The sequence below is a fragment of the Cupressus sempervirens genome, chromosome 1 (genome assembly GCF_028749045.1).
Source record: "Cupressus sempervirens isolate cs-2001-9-10 chromosome 1, ASM2874904v1, whole genome shotgun sequence".
In the NCBI taxonomy this organism is placed as follows: domain Eukaryota; kingdom Viridiplantae; phylum Streptophyta; class Pinopsida; order Cupressales; family Cupressaceae; genus Cupressus; species Cupressus sempervirens.
In genome coordinates, this window is record NC_143118.1 from 701,139,954 (window position 1) to 701,163,391 (window position 23,438).

General features: G+C 37.1%; 1 protein-coding gene across 2 annotated transcripts in view; it reads left to right on the forward strand.

The window, feature by feature from the left end:
• The first annotated feature begins 2,433 nt into the window (after positions 1-2,433).
• COX15 (cytochrome c oxidase 15) overlaps positions 2,434-23,438 on the forward strand; it is a 133,899-nt gene continuing 112,894 nt past the window's right edge. Inside the window, exons 1-2 of one of the 2 annotated variants that reach the window (XM_089787556.1) lie at positions 2,434-2,907; positions 3,124-3,183. In XM_089787556.1, coding sequence (XP_089643682.1) covers positions 2,737-2,907; positions 3,124-3,183 — 231 coding nt within the window. In that variant the 5' untranslated portion in view covers positions 2,434-2,736. The remainder of the gene's footprint in view (positions 2,908-3,123; positions 3,184-23,438) is intronic. The other variant, XM_089787562.1, reaches the window with a different exon arrangement.

Sequence of the window (23,438 nt, forward strand, 5' to 3'; positions counted from 1 at the left end):
TGCATCATTTTTTTTTCAAAAAACAAATGTCTTTAAAAATTTGTTTGACTTTTTGATTGTCATGTTATGAATTGTGTTGTCATTTTCAGCTGTGTGTGTTCGTGCACTTGTTTCTGCAAGATTACTAGTATGTTGATTTACAATATTTGTTGGTATTTGAGCATGGATTTGTATTAGAGGCATGCATGTTTCTTTTGGGCATTAGAGAGGTTGTATGGCACAAAGTGCACTTGTTTCCTCTTTATGTCAAGCATAATACAAGTGACTTATTTTACGAGATTGTGCTTGTATTTTTTGTGGTTCAGAGTAATGTGTCTCAGCATCTTCTGCATTCATGTTCAGGATCTAAAAAAGAAAGAAACTTTGTTTATAAAATGTTGTTATTATTCTCTACCAAATTATCCTATATGTTTGAAGGTTTTATTTGATAGTATTCATTTGAGATGTGAGAAAAGAGTGTAAAATGTTAACATACTATATTGTATTTGAAGCATATTTAGTACATTGGCTGAATACTTAAAATAACATTCACAATTATTTGTGCAATTCACATAATCGTAAATGGCTGTTTGATAGCTTGAATAGTATTTTTCATTTTTCATATTACAATAATAATGAATCAACTCTATCATATTGCAAGCCTACATTGACAGATTAGAGAAAAGAGCAATCCAAGTTTCTCACATTAAACATACAAATGCTAAATTGGCATTTCATATGCAAAATAGTATATATCATCAATCACATTACAACAATTATGATGTAAACAATATTATTTAAAAAAAATAGACGACAAGTTTTGAAGGGACCTTGGAGCCCTATTGCAGAGAAAATCATTGTTTGATATTACACGACCCAAAGTAGAACTTATATTCTAAGCAAAAAACACTGTAAAGATATTTGAATGCATTGAGATATTAAGTCATGGAAGCTTTGCACGTATTATGAATCTCATTTAAGAGGTAGTTTCTTTCATCAGCGAAAACAACTACATTGACTTCGGTGATTGTTGATTTTTGTCATGTTGAATCATTATGTTTCATTTTTGCTTTATATTGTGAAGAGGAATTGGCTATATTGTACTTTTTGAATCAGCTCTTCAGTACTTCCCTCTACTTCTTCATTGTATTGTAGCATATATAATTCTCTTGCAAACATGTCCATCATCTTGGTTGCAACTTCTTCAAATGTAGTTGCTTATACAATACCTATGTGATCTTTTAGTTTTGTTTGAAGAACATATCTATAGTTGCACTATTTGAAGGTTCTTTCACACTTAGCGCATACTACTCATTTTTAATATCTTTGTTGCTCTTTTCTTGCATTCTTTTCCTTGTGATTGATTGGGGCAAGTTGGATAACAAAATGAATCTGAGTTGATGTATAGTGTTGTTGCTTCAACCTTGCATTAAATGACATTTGGAGTTTTTGAACAATCCTCTTCAATACTGCTAAAGAATTTTCTTGTCAATAGTTGAGGGACATCTGTAAGTTGTGTTGTTGCCAGCATATCATCGCCATTCTTTGAAATCTAAGGCTGTAGTTGTTTTTCCTTTACTACATCAGGGTTAATGAATAATTGAGTAGTCACCAATGTGCTCATTACCTTTCCATTATACTTTGTTACATGCCTAATTTTTTATTGCAAGAATAGTTGCCTTTTGCTGATGGTACATTTCTTGGAGCTTTGATCCTTCTTTGTTAGATGTTTGTCCCCAAAGAGTCACAATAGTAGTGTCAACTGACATATCTATCAATTTAATGCTCCTTCGAAGAACCTCAGTGTTGTCCCATGTTCATTTTGTTGATGCAAGATCAACACATGTGACAATTCCAACAATGTCAACTAAATAACTATTATTCTTATTGACAATCTCATCGATGGTTATAAAAGAGCATTTATGTTTTGGAACTGAGATGTCATCATTACAAAGATTTTCTTTTGAATCATCTGTTATGGTGATCTCTATTTGACAGTTCAACTTGTAAAACTTGTTTGTAGATTTAATGGTCCTATGAGACACTTGTGTATATAGCCCCAACTTCAACATTTTCAAAATATAAAGTTGCACATTCATTGAAGCAACACACTTCCATATGCCCAATATCAATGACATCGAAGAGGAAACTTGCCATTTTCCTTTGTTTGTTTGAATTAGTGGATTTTTTTTTTTTTAAATTAAGTAAATAGATGATATTTATTTTTTATTTGAGAGTAAGGATCTTATTATAGTTTATCTAAATTTTGATATGTTTATTTAATAAAAAGACTAATTTTATTGATTATTTTAATTAATAAAAATAGATAACAATAATTTTTATATTCTATTGTCATACAAAAATTAATTAATTTATTTTTAATTAATAAGATATCTATTGTTATAGAAATCTATTTTTAATTAATTAAATAAAAATATTTATTTCATTTTTAATAATGAAATTGACTGAACAGCTGCATGAAACCGTGAAATGCCTCATTCATGGTGGCCGAAAATCTCCCACGCCCTTCGCAGAAGTTGTAGTGTAGGCTTTTGAAAGACTCACGAAATGTTAGCTTCTCTGTGGAGCCTCTTAGCATAAAAGTTTTGCAATAGCAGAAGGCATTTTATTCGGTTCTCTCCGAATGTGGTTGCAGGGTGAAAACATATCCGAGACGCTTACCTGTAGTACTTAAACCCTTCCTAACAGCGAGAAAGAAAACTTCTTGGTTAACCTAGGTTTGAATTCTCAACAACAATGTGGCAGCGAAGATTAGCTCATCTGTTGCTTGACAGAACTAAAACCCAAAACCTCTTTAGTCATGGTTCGAATCATCACGTATTGGATCAATACAGATCACTCGCTCGACAGTTTGGCACCAAACCCATCAATAAATCCGTTGCACAGTACCCAATTTCCGCTTTGAAGGTGGGTTATTGTCATTTTTTCGTTTTTCATTTATATTTGACGAGCAAGATATTTAAATTAAGAATACAAATTCATCTGTCTATCTGATATAGTTTATGATTTCGTTTGTATAGAAATAAATGTAATCAGTCAACAAAGAATTTTGAACTGGATGTTGTTACTGTATTGCTGCTCTGTTTGAGTTTCCTATGTTTTTTTTGTTTTGTTGTTGAGCAGGGTGCTTCTGAAAGGCTTCAATCCACGTATTATCTGTTCTGCCACAATATGTTTAGGAAGGTATTTGCCAATAAACTGAAAAACCCATATAGTTTTTCAGGAACCTCTGAAGCTCATGCTTTTTGTCTTTTTGAAATGTCATGTTCAAATTTGATTAAATTTGTAGACATAATCCACCTAATATTTGAGTTTTGCTATTTATTGTGACAAGTGTCTTAATCTTTTAGATGAGGTGGAAAAGTAACTAACTATCCACTTAAAAAGGGAAGAATCCTGTGTGGTACTTAGGTGAACTTAAGTAACATGTGTGATTATGTCCTACGTGATGAACTTAACTGGTACTTCACTTTAATCACATCAACGATTTTCAACACCAGAAATAAACTTTCTGGAAGTTTCTAATACTGTGTACAAGAACTTTTAAAAATTTTCCAACGTATGGGATATTACTTTTTGTCAATCTTCTGCTTCATTCCATTTCTTCAACTATTTCTTGATCTATTGATTCCTGCTTCCGATACTTGTTTTTCTAAAGATTGTAAATTTTTGTTTTTGTTCCCTTAGGCCATGGATAACATAGTTACTTAGACCATGGATAACACAGTTACTTAGGCCATGTATCCTGTGCAATATTTCCAGAACATGACCTAGTCTAGGCCATTAAAAGAGTTGTGGTAGTTGACGTCATATCTATTATTGAGATGGGTGGGAAAGATGAGATCAAATAAGCCATTATATCAAATATGTGGCAATTGATTTTTCTTCTGGAATACTGTAATGTCCCTTAGTAATTTGCCATAGAATCACAATTGCAACAAATTAGGGTTAGAGTTATCTTGCCAATTAAATATTTTATGAAATAATATGACTCAGATTTGAATCCTGCAATCATGACATAAGCAACATATTCAAATAATAAATACATGTATTTGAATTTCCAATTATTAAGGTTAGACAAGATAACATCAAATTCATCTATTGTCCATTATATTCTACAAGCACAGAAGGGTTTGGAGGAAGAAATACAACACGTCTGCCTAAAGCCATTTCTACACCAAGCCCAAGAGTGGATGTCTGCCAGAGCCCTCTTTTTTTCCTTAGTGGGTTTCTTGTACCTGCTTTTCCTATTAGTGTCTCATCCTCTTAAAGACAAGTGCCATCATTGCTGAGTTGAGTGGAGGTTCTTGGTTATTCTATGTAAGTTCCCTCTTGTCCTTAGGAGCAAGTTATGTGGTCGACTCTAGGGTGGCCTACTTACATAATCTTTTTACAACCCTCCTCTTATACATGATGCCCTTCTTACAAGATGGGTTTCACACAGTCAGGCATATCTTATATTCTATCATATACACTTAAGGATTATGTATTGTGCATAACGGACAAAATATCACAAACAAGAAGATAATTTCAAATTGGATTTGGGATTTAATTCTTGACATGTTTTGCTTCATTTCATTACAATATAATAACAACATACAAACATGCTAAACTAAACATGCAAAAGAAATGATATAGATTTCGAAGGAAATAAGCGATTTTGAAGACAAATCTATTGAAAATGATTCTGATATTAATTACACATGGATGCACATCAAATATATTGTTGTTACAATGCTAGAACATGCATAACATTTAAATGGAACATATCCACATGATTCCACTCCAATATCATCAAAGCTTCTGGAAATATGATCGTTTAAAGTAGGACGGTTGTCCACAAAACTGAACAATGTAATGCACTTGTGAATTTTGTAGCGGATCCACCAAGGGAACTGATTTGGATTCTCATCCAAATTACCAAACTATCTAGGGCTTCTAAGAAAGGGTTTTATTGAACCTTCAAGCAACAATATTCTTTGCTTCCAGGTGTTTGTTTCTGTCTCTAGGAAAGAGCAGCTCTGTTATCCAACATTAGGTTGGATATTTTATGATGATTTCTGGTCAAATGTTGGATATTTTATGATGATTTCTGGTCAAATGATTTTCTAATTTTGGGAGGGTTAGTGGTAGACTCATCTTAGTGGCATAGTCAGTGGAAGGCTCTTGTCTCTTGTTGCAAAGCATTCTGAAGAAGGGGGTACCCTTCTTTGTTTTTTTTGGATGGCTTCTTCATTATTAACATTTTACAAATTCAAGGGAGGGTCTTAACAACGATAGATTGTTTGAAAAAATTGTGACCAAAAGACATCAGTTAGACAATGACCATTAAGGGAGGGTTGTAATTTCCCCGTTTTTGTCTAGTCCGCGAGGTTGATAAAGTTAGCTCATCATAGCGACCCTCGTGAGCTGACAGGGTGTTTTGGGGGTCCCAGTTATGGATTTACTATTTTTAGTAAGTCTATTTATAGTAGTTGCTATTTTTGGCAATGCAGTGGGTGTCTTGGCAGTTGGTCGTGACTTGCAGTTGATCAGGCTAATAATTGCATGAGCTCTTACTTATTTATTATTCAATGAGTTGCATTATTATAATAATGTTTATATTATTATAATAATGACTTTTATAGATATTTCTAAAAAGCAAGTTGGAATGTTTCTAGTGTTAAGTTCTTTAGGGGGAATGTTTCTAGTTTTAAGTTCTTTAGGGAAACTTTCAGATTTTCTGAAGTGGAGTTTTATGGAAACTTTTGCCAATGAAAGCTTATAAATGAGAGCTCATTTCATTGGGAAGGACACACTTGATTATACATTTGTTTTTGTGCCTTTGTGGCTTTCCTGAGTTTGAATTGTGAGCCCTTGCTGAAGTATAAGGGTCTTTGGAGTTTCTGATGCTTGAAGTCACTGCTGATGTATAGTGATTTCACTATCGAAATCTCCTATTTGTGTTTCCTGTGTCTGGGAGATTGTTTTGGTAATTTCATTGCAAATTGTATTGTTATAAACAATTTGCCGAATCTCCTTACTGTATTCCTGTGGCTTGGAGAATTTGTTACTGATTCTGGAGGTGTGGAGATTCTCGTTTTTGCTGAGAGCTTGTATTGGAGATCTTGAAAGTGTAGGCTTGTGATTTACTGCTGTAAGTCTACGTTTGTGTTGCTGGAAGTACTGATATTTGCAAGCTGCAAATCTCATTGTGTATTAGCTGACATGGGTGAAGTGAGGGGTGTAATCAATGTGAGCAATGTATGAAATCAGATTGACATCAGATGTCAATCCTTATTGCCTGCCGTTTCTGATTGGAGCCGAGTTTGGCTGTTTGGGCATTGGATGTTGAAGTGTGGGGTTGCGTCTGAAGCTGGAGGTAGCAGCCGCTGTATGTTGGAGCTTAAATTAATACTATCTGAGCATCACCTACAGACTGGAACCACCTGCGGCTATAATCAGCAATCAGCCTGGCACTTTGGAATTAGCCTGCAACCAGCATTGTGCATCCTGCAATTTCATTTGGGGGCTGGACGTCAATAACATTTTGCAGCAAATCTGCATTAGGATTAACATAAACTGTACCAGCTTGGTGCGATTGGGTTTGGACTTGTGTGGGAGATGGAAATGGTGAACGCTGTGTTAGGAAGCCGCCTTTGATATGTATTTCGGGTTCTCCTTTAACTGGTAGCACATAGGAATATGCTACGGAAGAAATCAGGTTTTCATTATTGATTGAATATTCAGTTCATGATAATGTACTAAATTCTGTCTTTCCATTCTCCATTAAAATTATAAGTAATGCTGAAAGTTGTGTTGTTACATTTAGCATTCTCTTTGCATTATATATATCTTCAGAAAATTAAAATTCAAAACAAGGGAATATAGAAACATTGTTCATTGGCATGGATAATCCTATTGGAGCATACATAGGGTTTTTTACAAGGGTATTAGAATATAATAATGTTTTTTTAACGGTCATTTTAGTTAGTCTTTAGTATATTAGATAGTTTCTATTTGCATATTTAGTTCACGATTATTTCTTTTAGAAACATTGTCTTTGTAAATCTATATAAGGATCTTTCATCTCCTTTGTTTAATACAACTACATTAACATTAATTTACTACTACAAGCAAAGCATCAAGCTCACAGAGAAAAACTCAAAATAAAAATAACAATCTCTATAATGCCTTCACAATTCCCTTTCTCCTTTCAATACAGCCTTTTCCCTATTTTGAGAGAAATATTTTATTTCATTTCCCTCCAAAAAGAAACTTCATGTTATAATTTAAAGTTGACTTTATAATAAAGTTACTCTATTTATTTAAACTACTTTTAATAATACTTATTTTATTGAAGTCACTTTTTTCGTTGGCTACAGAAGAGGGTATGGTAGGAGATGGAGGAATTAGGCAACACAGATATTGGCCGCCAGGATACATCTTGCGAGGAGGATGACTTAGAGGATATGGAGGAGGTGGAGCAGGATGAGGAGGAAGATGATGAGGAAGTTGGGGTGATTTCAGTGACCCCACTTCGCTTTCTATGACAGTTGACGGCTATGCCAATGACTACTGCGCCATCAATTCCGTCATTTTCAGCTCTGCATATGCACACCATGGCAGATGTTCACATCTCAGGTTTCGGACATTTTCGGCATCCAGTGGTGATGACCCTAGTTGCTCTAAATCCTAGATCATGAACAGTGGTAGCAGGATCAGTCCCACATTCAACACCTGTCCAACCTCCAGTAAGCCGGAGGACAGCATCACCAGCAGGCACGCCTACGGGTACGCAACCTACAAGAACACAACCTTAGCCAGCAGTTCAGGAACCGACCCTTGTACCTCCAGAGCAAGGATTAATTCAGCTAATAGCAGTAAGTTTGCCACAACCTTCTCCTGTAGCACAATCGACAACCATGGAGGGAGGAGTCAGTTAGGAAGGCACGCAAGAGCAGGTCCGTCTAGAGGTGATTGGGACAGATGCAGTAGTCACGATAGCCAACACTTTGTTGGATGAGGTGACGGATCAGGATGTTGATTTGAGCATACCGAAAGCAGAACCCCAGGTGCCAGCAGTGGAACAGATGAGCTTAGCGAGTCGGGTGAGTGAGTACTTGAGGCGACGACTACTTACCCCTGTTGCCAGAGGTCCTTCCATCTAGTCTCCCATGAGAGAGGACTTGCAGTTGGAGGCAATTTGGTCGAACAACGAGGTAATCGAGGTACCTGCATCACCGGGGGTGGAGGATCAGAGTGCAACAGCAACAGAGAGTAGATGGAGGGGTGCAGGTGATAGAACCTCTACCACTAGCAGAGGAGAAGGATAAGGATGTTCATTCATGCCTTGTTGACATCACAGAGCGAAGCAAGTCCCTCGCAGAGTTGGTGCTTACAGAGAGAAGACGGGCAGAGGCTAGGCAGGAAGCTCGAGAGACGACGGGGAAGGCTTGGGAGGAGATGGCTCACTGACTTGCCACCCAGTAGATTGCATGGGAAGCAAAGCGGACAGCCCTGTTAGCACAACTCGAGGAAAGTGCACAAGGGAAGCAGCAGGCAGAACAACAACTAGCAGCAGCAGAACAGTGTTTGGCAGCAACACTACAGGAGAAGGACTCAACAAAGAAGGCCCATGATCATAAAGAAGCTGAGTGCCAGGAGGTTACATTGATGCTGAAAGAGGTAGTGGAGGAGAACTCTCAGATCAGAGCTGATTTGAAGGTCTGGACGGAACAAGTGTATCAGCTTCGATGCAGCCGGTCTTCACAGTCTGAGACATAGCCTTCTGGTTCATGATGTCTATGTTGTTTTTATGAATAAATGTCATCAATTGTTTTGAGTTTTGTTGTGTTGTCATCTGGAAACGACTTTTTCTTTTGGGGGGGATGAGGTCGGTAAATATTATGTAACCGACGGGCCCTTTGGGAAGGTTCTTGTTATGCAGCCGACGGGTCCCTTCGGGAAGGTATTTGTTATGTAGCTGACGGAGTCCTTCGGGAAGGTTCTTTGGAAAGTATTTATACACCCTCCGGGATCATTGTAATCATCATAAGCATAATGTAATGTCTTTGACATATGCGAATAATACAAGGAGTTTTGCTGTTCTTATCTATTGCCTGCATGCATTAATTTCTTTACCTTAGTACGGTAAACAACTTTAATTAATTAATAAAAATAAAGTCATTCTTTTTATATTTAATTTATTTGAATAACTTTTAAATAATCAATTTAATTAATGTATTTTGCGACAATTTGGGGATATGACAATCCTCCCCTCCTAGAAATTGCTTGCCCTCAAGCAATTTACACTTGCATGCTGAAATGAAATGCTTAGATCCCATGTCAACCTTAGAAATATTACTTTGCCAATCCACTGCACTGTTCTGATAATAATTACATCACTATGCTTGGAATTATGCAGCAACTCATCACACATGCTTTGAATCCTCTTTTCATCTTCTATGCTATGATGCACAAAATCTGCCCTCTTACTAGTTGCATCATCAACCTATGTCTCATGACTATCTGCTTAAACTTGAATTCCAACATTAGATGAGCACAAAACATTGCCTTTTCTGTAATTATTAGCTGCATTATCTTGAGGATGAAGATATATACGACTGCGGTTATAACAGTCAGCACTGTTATCATGCAGTAATGTCATATATTTATCTCTTACAAGCACTTCTTCATTGAGAACTTCCTAGTCAACGCTTGTGGACTCTACATTAGTTATTTCATGGGTAAGGGCTGTAAACTCATGAGAACGAGAAAGTAAACTATTGCTGTCACAGATCAGAATTGTGACCTATTTGCTTTCATTGGAATCACCAATCAACACCAAATAATCTTGCAAATCTTCCCATACCAAAAGCTTTTGGTTCCGGTTTTCCAAGTGTCCTTGAATGCCATGTCCTACTTTTTATTCATGTGTACAAATAGTGTCGTTATTGAAGTCAATTATCAGACTAGGAGATGCATTGTGATCACACAAAGAATCCATACCATCATTATCCATATCAATCTCATGCTTAACATCAAGAGAAGTCATGTTTATTTCTCTAATAGAATCCTTTTGTGAATCTTCTCACAAAGATGATGAAGCCTCATGTGAGTCACTCCCCAAGCTTTCCGTTTGTTCTTATGAACAAAATGTGCATGTTTATCAGATTCGTCGTGTAGATTTTTGCATACCTCCTTTGAATTTTCTTTCCTCTTATGTTGCTTTTTTGAACTTGGAGATGATTGTCCTTCTCTTTTTGGTATAAAAGTAGGTTGAAGTGATCTATATGAAATTGCTGCAGCAGCTCTATTGGTGTTATGCCTTCTACTATTCTCACTTGTTGACCTTCTTGATCGTGAATGGTCCAATCCCATTTCACCTGTGGCTGTAATCATATGGTCCTGTAACTGCTGCAACATTTCACTGTCGTTGTTGGGCAAAATTAGTTAAGAAATCTTTAAGTTGATCATTCAATAGCCTTGGCAAGCTTTCTACGCCCCTTTCACCCATCCTCCCAGAACTTGTTTTGCTCTACTCCTAGTGTAGTACCTATGTGAAAATCTCTCAAGGTTCATAGAACCACTTGCAATAATTTATTATGACATGCAACTGAAAAATCTAACAATGAACTATAAAAGCTGCCACACAACTGAAAAAGCTGACATGCAATTGATAAAGCTAACATGCAACTAGAAAATCTGACATGCAATACAAATCCTCTAACTAGGATTGCTTAGAACTAACATGCAATGGTAACCCTCTTCATAAATTGCTTTTGAATTGACATGCAAGAGCAACTAAATCACATGCAGCCTTTTGACCTGACATACAACTGAAAATCTTGACATGCACCTGAAAATCTTAACATATAACTGAATATCTTTGAATGCAGCTAGTGTAACACTGGTGCTGGGGTACAAAGAGACGAATTTGTGGGATGCAGGGACACAGGACCTCAATTTTGAGACAATAGTGGAGGGCCGGGGGTTGGGTGGCTGAGGGGTGTGTCTATATGCTATACATATAGAACTTGAAATGCTAGGTTATGAAATGATGTTTCAGTATAACATACCATATTGAAATACTTGAACATAGCAAAATTGTTATAGAAATCAAAACCATTGAACATCTAACATAGTAACATAGTACATACCCAAGATTAACATTCAAAAAGTCAAAATTCAATAGATATTTAAGTACCTGTTTCGACAACAATGTGGTGTGGAATAGCGGAGGTTGGGAGTGAAGTACCCGATGCGAGGACATCCTAGGGACGTGTACTTTGAGGTTTTTTGGTGGGGGGGGGGGGGGGAGTGAGTCCCTGGGATTCACTGCATGCAACTGAAAAAGTTCTAATGCAACTAAAAAAGATGAAATGCAATAACCCATTTTTACAAACTGATTTAAAGTGACATGCAACCATCCGGGTCACCAAAGTTACATGCAACGCAAATACACTAATTAGAATTGTTTACAAATAACATGCAATGATAACCCTCTTCATAAATTGCTCATAAACCAACATGCAATCCTTGGGTATTCATCAACTTGCCATGCAATAACATCCAACACACATGCAACTACAAAATTTGACATGCAATCTCATAGGTTGGCAAATTTTGTAGCTTTGATACCACTGTGTGGTCCTCAATTTTGACATCACAAAATTTAGGCAACTCTACAGAATTTTCTCATGGATTCATAGGCTTATCCTATTTGTTTTAATGCATTGATTAGGCATCATGAAAACAATTCATTATCTTTGGATCGTTCTTTGTGTAGTCTTGTCTATGTGTTCTTTTGAAGGTTTTCCATCAAGATTATCCCCAATTGTTTGTTGGTAAGAGTTTTTTCTTCTCGCATTGCAAACACTCGATTTTTGTTAAATGTTCATGTCTTTTCTTTGTTTTTATTTGTGTTGTAGATGGTTTTTGCTTTTGTTTTTGCCTTAGGTGAATAGCCTTTGGAATTTCTGACATTAATTTAAATTGACTTTTTCAATGCATAACACATTTTAATGCGTTAAGTGGGGTTTTGATAAGCATTTGCATATTTAAAACTTATTAAATCAATGGAAGTAGGAAAATCTAACCCATTTAAATATGTTTTTGCATGTATAAGTTTATTTTATATATTAATGAATTTAAATGGGGTTTTTCTAACCCATTACATATACATCTTTTAAAATTGCTACAGAATGGACTTTTAAAGTTAAAACACGTTTTAATAATATGTAAATCCACCAAGTGACGATTTTGGACCCTATTGCATGTGTATGTAATATTTAAAAACCCATTTCACTTAACCTAAGCAAAAGTGACATTTTTTGGCCCAACTACATGCATTTTAAAATGTGTTTTCATGTTTTAGAGCCCCACCAAGGCAAAGTGGCGATTTTTTGCCCAATTGTATGTCTTTCAAAAACATGTAAATGGTCTCCAAAAGTTCGTTTTGCACTAAGTCTTTAATGAAAAAAACAAAGTGGCAATTTTGGAGCACATTGCATGCATTATAATATATGCATTTGCACAAGGAAATCCCGCTTTTAACTTGCAGCTTGCATTTGGATAGTTTTGTGTTAAAGTTGTAGATTTTGTTAATGTTTTAGCATCAGTAGAATTAAAACATTGATTATCTGATATACTGATCTGTGCTTATAGATGAATTAGATTGCTGCTGATTATCATGCCTACATATATGTATTTATATATACCTATATATATATGTATATATTTAAATACACACACACACACACACACACACACACACACACTCATGTATATGTAGTAATGAATGTGTATTATATGATTAACAACAGCTATCTAATCCACTGTTATCGGGCTCCATATTATTATCGGCAAATATGTTAATTCGGGCCTCATGATATTATCGGGCCTCATGTTATCGGGCTTCTTGTTAAGCACATAATAAAGTTGGTTTGTTTTGTTAAGCCATGCCTCCGAAGAGGCATGACCCTATGTGGCTCAAAGGCCACATAGAGTCAAGACTCTTCGGAGTCATGACTCCTTACAAGATATATATGAGCCGCACAGATCACAGGACAAGGATATCAATTCACGGCATCTCCAAAACTCGCGATTGGATAAAATACATTGTTTACTATAATATCATTTGCAGAACAATTCGTATTCAATTTGTTTCTTCTATTCATTCACAATCTGAAGTCGAAGGAAGGCAGATTGTGATCACTCTGCAAAGCACTGAAGGAGAACATATATTCAGCATAGTGAATATTCAAGTAAGGACATTCTCTGCTATCATTATTATTCTAATTGTTTTATCTATCAGAGATCCACAATTTTAACATGGTATCAGAGCTATTCAGATAAGAAAAACTATTACAAAGTAAAGTCTGAAATCTCAAAGTCTTAAAAGGAAAGAGGCTAAAACATATAATTAAAATTATGAATTATGTGAGAATAGAAGATAGGCTTGAGGGGGCATCAAATTTCTCCTCATAGAAAATCAGATTATTAATAATATTAAGAGAAATGGAATTAGAGAAATATATTGAATCAAATTTACCTATGCTTGAAAATGAATCAGAAAAAGTAACTTGGAAAAGGCATAATAATAAAGCAATGAAGATCATTATAGATTCAGTAAAAGATCATATTCTTCCATCAATAGCTAATCTTTAGACTACATTCGAAATGTTCTCCTCTATTCAAAATACATTTGAAATCAACAATACTAGTGGATTATTAACTCTAAAACAAGATCTACTATATATAAAGATGAAAAATGGAGAATCTATAACCTCATATTTCTTAAGGATTACTGAACTAAAAGATCAACTTGCAACTATGAAAAATCAAGTTGATGACAAGGAGTTAAGCATGATTGCTCTAAGAGGTCTTCCTCTTTCATGGGAAACTTTTATTCAAGGTTTAAGTTTGCGACCCAAACTTCCTAAATTTGATTAGTTAAAGAATGAATGTACTCAAGAAGAATCCGGACTAGCTTCAAGAGGACTAAGTACAAATCAAGAGGGAGACATCCAAGCACTTTATGCTAAAGCAAACAAGAAAAGAAAATTCAAGCATAACAAAAAGGAATCTAACAAAAAGGACAAATCAGACAAGCAACGTGATTGGTCCAAAGTTAGATGCTTTAAATGTGATAAAATTGGTCACTCTTATACGTTTTGCCCTGAAAAGAAGAAAATACAAGCGGCCTTAGCAAAAATTAAAGGAGAAAGTAAAGAGAAAGAAGAAAGAGAAAATTATGCTTTTTACTTAGCCCTTTCAAGTGAAATAAATTCTAACCACAACACTTGGATCATAAACAGTGGAGCATCTCAGCACATCACCGACTTTAAAGACAAATTTGAAACCTTCTCTAAAAAAGCCTCAGAAGAAGTTACCATTGGAGATAACTCTACTTATCCTATTAAAGGAATTGGTTCCTGTTCAATACAACTAAATTCAGGAATTACACAACAACTCAAAAATGTTTTATATGTACCAGAAATCAAAAGAAACCTAGTCTCTATTTCTGGTCTTGTTGATCAAGGCTTCAGAATTACATTTCAACAAGACAAAGTTCTATCTTGGCCCAAGAACTCTAATATTAAAAATGTTATTTCCATTGGATTTAAAGATGGAAGTCTTTATAAACTTTGTAATAATCAGAATCTAAACCTAACTCTTAGTCATGAAACTTCAAATTCCTTTGAAATTTGACATAGGAGGCTAGGTCATCTCAACTATTGGGCATTATTATCTATAGGGAAAATTGTAAAAGGTCTACCTAATTTAAAATCTGATTATTCAAGTATTTGTAAAGGATGTGCATTAGGTAAGAATACTAAGCAATCCTTCCCTAAAAGTGATCATAAATCCAAATCCATTCTCGAACTAATTCACACAGATTTCTGTGGCCCTATGTTAGTTTCCTCTCTTAATGGGTGTCTCTACTATATAATTTTTATTGATGATTACTCTAAGAGAACTTGGATCTATTTTCTAAAACAAAAAGAGTCATCTGAAGTCTTATCCAATTTCAAAGAATTTAAAGCCTTAGTTGAAAACCAATTAGGACAAAAGATAAAACCCTAAGATCAGACAATGGGGGTTGAATACATATTTGATATTTTTAACAACTTCTGCATTACTGTTGGGATTAAGAGGGAGTATTCTGTACCTTATAATCCTCAACAGAATGGAATAGCTAAAAGGAAAAATAGATCTATAGTCGAATCAGCCAGAGCTATTTTGCATGATCAAAATCTTCATTATTCATTTTGGGCTGAAGCATCTAACACAATAGTCTACATTCAAAATCGATGCCACACTTCGTATTAGAGAACACTACTCCAGAGGAAGTATTCATAGGCATTAAACCTGATCTAAGTCACCTAAGAATATTTGGATGTCTAGTTTATATTCACATACCAAAAGAGAAAAGACCAAAATTAGAACCTTTCGGAAAGAAGGGAATATTTATTGGATATAGTGAAACCATGAAAGGATACAGGATCTACATTCCAGGTCAAAGAACAATTGAAATTAGTAGAGATGTGAAATTTGAAGAAGACACAACTTTTAAAATTTCCAGTAACAGTGATGAATCCATTACAGAGTCCATATTTGAAGAAGATCAATCTATAGAAATTGAGAGGGAGAATGATTTTGAACCTTCATCTATGTCTAGAGATTCTGAAAACATTAATAATAATAAAAAGAGACCTCTTTGGGCTAGAAAAATGATAGAAGAAAATTAGGTTAAACTAGATGAGGTAATTCAAGAAAGCAAAAGGACTAGAAATCAATCATGTTATGTTGCATTGTTAACTAAACTTATAAAATCAGAACCTTCTAATGTTGAAGAAGCACTTTCAAATCGGTCTTGGAAAGAAGCAATGATTGAAGAATATAACTCTATATTAAAAAATGATGTATGAGATGTTGTAGCAAGACCAAAAAACAAATCAATTGTCTCTTCCAAATGGTTATTCAAAATTAAACATGCATCAGATGGCAGTATTGAAAAATACAAAGCAAGATTTGTAGCTCGAGGGTTCTCTCAGAAAGAAGGCATTGGTTATGAAGAAACATTTGCTCTAGTTGCTAGGTATGCTTCAGTCAGAACCATCTTAGCAATCGCAGCATCCAAAGGATGGAAGGTACATCAGATGGATGTCAAAACAACGTTTCTCAATGGCAAGATTGAAGAAGTCTATATTGAACAACTAGAAGGGTTCAATACTTATGACAGCAAAACTCATGTTTGTAAATTAAAAAAAAGCACTTTATGGACTCAAACAGGCTCCCAGAGCTTGGTATGAAAGAATAGACAACCACCTATTGAAGTTAGGATATTCCAAAAATGAAGTTGACCCAAATCTATATTTCAAAATTGATGGTGATGATATGATTATCCTTGTATTATATGTTGATGATTTCCTAATAACAGGTGAGGAACATCTCATAAAGAAATGCAAACAAGAACTCACAGCAGAATTTGAAATGAAAGACTTAGGGCCACTTCACTACTTTATGGAATTAGAAGTCTGGCAACAAGACAACTGCATTATTCTAAATCAGGGAAAATATACAATTGACATTTTAACAAAATTTGGAATGATGGAATGTAAACCAGCAACTAGTCCTATGAAAGTAAATCTACAAAAATTGAAAGATAACATGAAGAAATGTGAACTTACAGATCCTACTTACTACAGACAGATTATTGGATCCCTAATGTATTTGGTAAATACTTGTCCTGACATATGCTATGCTACTCATGCCTTGAGTCAGTTTATGTGTGCACCTAAGAAGATACATCTACATGTAGCTAAATATATTTTGAGATACCTAAAAGGCACTATTGGAATGGGAATCAAATATGATAAAGTCAACATTGAACTTCTTGGATATTCAGATTCTGATTGGGCTAGCAGCTCTATTGAATAGAAGAGTACTTCATGATATTGCTTTAGTCTAGGATCTGGGATGGTTTTTTGGTTCAGTCGGAAACAAACTTCAATTGCATTAAGTTCCACCGAAGCTGAATACATTGCATCTTCCTTGGGTGCTAGAAAAGCAGTATGACTACAGAAGTTGTTATCGGACTTATTCAAAAGACATTTGAAGCCCACTGTGATTTATTGTGATAATCAAAGTTGCATTAAACTTTCATCAAATCCAGTATTTCACAATCGCTCCAAATATATTGAAATTACGTTTCATTACATTAGAGACATGGTGAATTGAGGAGTCATTCAACTAGAATATATATGGACAAATGAGCAAACCGCTGATATCTTTACCAAGCCTCTTGCTAAAGTGAAGTTGAAAAACTTCAAAGTTGAAATACTTTAAAGGTTAATTAAGAAATGCACACAGATAATGAACACGAACAGTAGAACTCTTTAGATTATTTGCATATGCCAGAACATTACATTATGCTTCATAAGATAAGATCATTTACAATGATCCCAGACAGGGTATAAATACTATCCGCCGAACCTTTCCGAAGGAGTCTGTCGGCCACAAACATTATGTCCGCTACAAACTATTTACCCGTCAGCTACAAAATCTTTACCGATGATGTCGGCTACAGAATACAAAAATATTGATGACAATCAAGTCGGCTGACACAGTTTCTACTGACGATATCATCCCCCCCCAAAGAAAAAAGTCGTCTCCGGACGACAATTACAAAATGTCTGAGACAAAATATATTAACGGACTGATTACAACAAGATAAATCTGCTTCTGACACATCACTTTCACCTTCGTCCCGTGCCTGTAGCCTCTGCTAACACAATATTGCCTTCTTAATGAAGCTGACCTTGATAGCCACCTGTGCTGCTTCTCCGTGTTCCACTCCTCGGAACCCTGAGCCAAGTATCGCTGCACTGCCTCCAACCGGATGATCAGCTCCTCCCGAGCTTTCTATGCATCCACCAAGACAGCCTCTCGGCCAACACCTACTCCCAGTGCCTCTGGTACACAGACACTCCATGCCTGCAGCGGCTTCAAGTCTTCTCAACTGGTCACACTTCCCACGACTAATATCCGCAACGACTGGGGGTCCAAGGGGCAACGCCCCTGGCAGGGTCGAGGGGCAGCGCCCCTATGGGGTTCTGGGGCAGCGCCCTAGGTGCGTTCCTTGTCGCAATACAGGGCGGAGTCGAGGGGCAGTGCCCCTCGCTGCCAAGACCAAATTAGCACTCCGAAACCCACACAAAACTGCATGGAACACACTATTTCTGTCATTTTCTTCTAATCTGATACTCTTTCTGGCAACCACTGATGCTTCCCCTTCCCTTTGATATCATCTGCTACTTATTCCGAACAAGTTGAATTTGTCGTTGTTTTTTTTTTTTTAAGCTCCTCCGCTTCTCATGTGGCTTCCAGACTTACACACACACCTCTTTTCTCCTGTATCCCAATCCTTCGACGCCTCCAACTGAAATTTTACAGTCCTCCACACACCTTTCTCACTCCTGGCACTTTGAATCTCCAGCTCAAACACACACTCCTAGGCCTTTTCGCCTCCCCTACTCCAGCTCAAATATGCGTTTCCAGCACGACAAAAAGCTCCACTCAGATTAGACTGTCTGACCTCCAAACCGCGCGAAAGGAGATGAAGCTTATGCCTTCTACTACAAGAAATTGAAGGAATATGTAGATGCTGAGGCCACGTATAAGCTAGAAATCCAAAGACTTCAGAGCCTGCTGAAGCTTACAACAATCCTATTACAATTTCCTTCAGTGTATGATTCTTCGAAATGGAAAACTAAGGTCAAAAAATCATCGGTGACAACAACTTTGTGCGTAGTGTTTCGCCCACGGAGCATACTTCCGTGAAAAACTTGCCTGCAGACAAGTGCTTGCGGCACACAAATTTTTTTTTTTTTAAATTCAATTTTTTTTTTCAAATATATATATATATATACATATATATATATATATATATTCTTTTTCAAAGAAAGAATAACACCTCAATTTTGCCTCCAGGCGTTGCCATTTTGCAACGACAAGGGAGTCAGCTGGCCATTCTGCGATAGCAACGGAGTCTTTCTGGCACCGTATATTTTCAATTTGGATCCGTTCACTGCGTGAGGTATCTCTTCCCCATGCAAGGTTGTCAATTTGATCGCTCCATTGTCGGCGACCTCCCAGATTTGATATGGTCCAACCCTTTTGGCCTTAAACTTTTCCCCTTTGATTTCATTCTGATCGTCGTACTTGAGTACCAACTGCCCTGGCGGAAACCTGTTGAATTTGAGATGTTTGTCATGCCACGCCTTACGTTTGTTCCGTGTCACCTCCGTCACCCACTGTGCCTGCAATTTGCACATCTAAATTATTTCCTTGCTTTCGGTACCCTTCAACTAATTTTATGGTGCAATGCATTCTTTTCTTTCTGTACGGTCTGTTCACCGTGTACCGGACGGTGGGATCTTTCTTTTTTCTGGGTTTGGACTGTATGTTCTTCTCCTCAACTTCTGTCGTAACCGCCTTTCTTTCTTTCGCTTCTCTGTATTCTTTCGGACATTCATTTTTCTCTGTTTCTCACCTTCATCGACCCTTAACATTGTTAGTGTAGTTTTTTATTTTTCCTATTTTGCTAGGTTTTTCTTACACTTTTAATAATCTCGCTTAGGTTAATAAAGCATGTCTTATTAGGTGAATGGTTGTGAGGTGTCACCTTCCTACATGTGAGCATCCATTAGCTATCTTGGGAAGATACTTTGCTATCTTTAGTCTGATAGATGGTTGCTCCTCATTGGTTGGTGTTGCCACCTCCTCTCTCTTCCTAGCCTATATAAGCATGCTACCTGGCTTGTATTTGCATCTCTTGTTTTTGCGTCCTCTTAATGCTATTTTGCTTCCAGCATTTGCATTACTCTCTTGGAAACTAACTCTATGATGCTATTTTGATTTTGTATCATTTGCATTCATAATTTAGATATTTACTCTTTGCACTAGTTTTCTGGGTTATTAATCTTATCAAATTCTAACATGGTATCAGAGCTTTTGTATGTGCAAGAGTAGATTTTAGTTTCCTTATTTGAGAGATTCGGGGGGGGGGGGGGGGGGGCTAATAAACTTTATTGTAGTTTTTTGAAAAATGAAGTATGCTCTTCTCTTGCATCTTTGAATGATCCTGAGAATCAGAAAAGTTTTGACAAAAACGGTTTTTCTTTGGGGTTTCAATCTCAAATCTGACAACCAACTTGCATATTTGGAGTCTTCAATCAGTATTGCAGGTTCCAGCATGCCATTGATGGACTTAGGAAGCTGATCCAGCATTTGCATGTCATATTTTGGTTGCTGGGGTCGTTTTTTGATTTTTGGAGCCGTTTTTTACTGGTAAAGGCGTCTGATTTACACTATAGCAACATCTTCTGTACATCAGCAAGAAAAACGCTTTCTGAATTTTGTTCGCAGCCCCGAAAAACCATCTGGGTATCTTTTAGATTTTGCATGCAGGTTGTATATTTTGCAGAATCGAGCATGCAAAGCTACAGCCATACCCCTCTTTGTTGGCAGTCACAGATTTGAACGCAGTTTTCAAATGTCTCGTTCTTTCTCATACAGACTTCGATTTTGATGATTCTTGTTATGAACTTGGCTATTTTTTTGTGTTCTATCCACTAGTGGAGTTGTTTTTTGATTTTCATGCACGAATTCTTCAGAAATTGCAGATTCTCAGCCGTGACTGTGCACAGTTCTCGTTTTGGAAACTTTGGAGGATCATAACTTTCTCATACGACCTCGTATCGAGGCGATTCTTTTTTTGAAAGTGCATGATTTTTCGAGTAGATCGCAGTGGTGCTATTTGTTTCCTTGATTATTGTGCCCAAGTTTCACTTTTAGCATATGCTCTTCATGAGGAGGCCCTGTTGATTTTTCTTCCGTAACTTGAGCATATAGACGTATTTGTTCGATCCGAAAAATGCGTCGGAAAGTTGGTTCTGAGACGGAGATGATGGTACAGTTTTTTTTGATTTTTGCTACAATTTGGTTGCCTGTTTTGGCAGTCAAAGACATATGTTCTATTTTGCCTTCCGAGAGCCATAGCTCGCTCATTCAGACTCTTTTCTGGGCTCGCCAAATATCGTTGGAAAGCTGGTTCTATGAGTTATTCAGTTGCAGAGGTCTTTTATCCAGATTTTGCTCCAAGTTCTTTCTCTTTCGAGTTTTGCACTTTCGCATTCTGGCGGATTACTTTGATTCTACAGGTCCTGGAATCTCTTCTTCTGTTCTTTTGGCTCACTCTTCTTTCTGACTTCTGAGCATTGTATGCTTCTATTCTGTTGCATTCCTTTTTCTGTAAACGCACTGAGATAAAGTGCCTGCTTTTGCATATCTGGGATCTTGTACACCTTGTGTTTGTTTGTACTCACACTCAGTTATAAAGTGCCATGGGGGGTCATGATGTTTTTCCATTCTGTGCTCATCCACCTTTGTCAAGTGAATTTTTCTTCCACGACATTAGCCCATGCAGTGTGTCAATGACACCGCCCTTTATCCTGTGCTTGTACTTCTATTGCACTGTTGGTGTTCCTGATTCTTCTTCTTGCAGATGTTTTTGGCATTGCATTTCAGTGTTCCTGTCACCCATCTCTTTGTTCAGCATTATGGGGGGGTTCACCTATTGGCTCTTTTGCTTCCTTGGTTCGGTTGAGTGATCTACGTATTCAGTTTTTGTTCCTATGTACTAGGCGGATGCAGTGGCTAGGCACCTATGCATTTCGGTGAGATGGTTCATCTACTATATAGACACTCATTCATTCCTACTTTTGGAGGTCACCTCTTCGATTGATCAGCTCTTTAGACTTTGTCTTCTCTACCTGGTCATGCACTATTTCAGTGGGGGTTCCAGCAATTTCTTCTGACAGTGTTTGCAGCTTCATGCTTCAGAGGTGCTTCATGCTCTTTATTGTTCCTCTCTTTGGGACATTTCCTAGATTGGAGGCTTAGTTTCCTTCATCTAGTTCTTTTTCTTGTATTGGGTACCTGATCAGGCCTTGTTGCCGGGACCCATTTTCCTGCTTTCATAGCTTTGCTAGGTTAGCATCCACCTAAGCTTCGCTTATGGGGGGGTGTTAGTGTAGTTTTTTATTTTTCCTATTTTGCTAGGTTTTTCCTACACTTTTAATAATCTCGCTTAGGTTAATAAAGCATGTCTTATTAGGTGAATGGTTGTGAGGTGTCACCTTCCTACATGTGAGCATCTATTAGCTATCTTGGGAAGATACTTTGCTATCTTTAGTCCGATAGATGGTTGCTCCTCATTGGTTGGTGTTGCCACATCCTCCCTCTTCCTAGCCTATATAAGCATGCTACCTGGCTTGTATTTGCATCTCTTGTTTTTGCGTCCTCTTAATGCTATTTTGCTTCCAGCATTTGCATTACTCTCTTGGGGACTAACTCTATGATACTATTTTGATTTTGTATCATTTGCATTCATAGTTTAGATATTTACTCTTTACACTAGTTTTATGGGTTATTAATCTTATCCGATTCTAACAAACATATTACAACTCAAAAACAATTCGTACTCTTCTATCTGCCAATGGAGAAGGCCATTCACCGAGTCTAGGTTGTCGTCGTTCTATCCTCCTTGTGTCAATACTCCTTCTATCGTCAAATTCAGAAGATGATCCCCATCTCGACAACCGCCGGATGCCATCCAGATGTGAGTGCTAGCAGCATTGGGTCTATTGTTGTCACTTCCCTACTGTCCCTTCCTGTGTCCTCCATTGCTTTCGAAAACGGTGTATGATTCAGAATGGCCGTCCGTAACTGGGGCATTGTGAGGGCACTTATCTTGACCGGTACCTCCATTTGTAAGATCTGTCGTACGATGTTTTGTTCCGCGTAGTTCCTTGCCAAGGTGTCGGTGATGCCTTTTAACTGAGATGTCTCCGCGGACAATGCCTTCTCAATTTCTGCCCGCACTTCCCCCAGTTTTCTGTTTTCTTCCACCGGGTCCGGGTACACCTTCGCTTGCCTCTGTGTAATTGCTAGAACCTCCTCTTCATCCGTGCCAATAGTGATCAAATTTACTCCAGACTTTGGGCACTCAGCATCTTCATGGTCGTCGGGTCCGCACCATCTGCATAATAATTTCAGTGTGTTTGCTGTTGTACAATCCCTCACAAAATGACCCCACAAATTACATGCTCGGCATTGAACAATCGGCCGTCCATTTGCATCATATTGGATTCGACTTTGGCTGCCATTATTATTGTTCGCATTGTTGTTATTTTGCCCTCTGCTATTATTCCTGTACCCACCCGGAGTGGCACCATCAATGTTTGCATTTCTGTTCCCTCCTAACGTGGAAGCTGCTTGTGTAAGAAGCACCTGTGGAGATCCTCTTGTCTTTATGTTAAAGGGGCACTCCTTTGTCGAATTGTCCATGATCTGACAAATGTCACAGAATTGGTTCTTTGGACAGGATC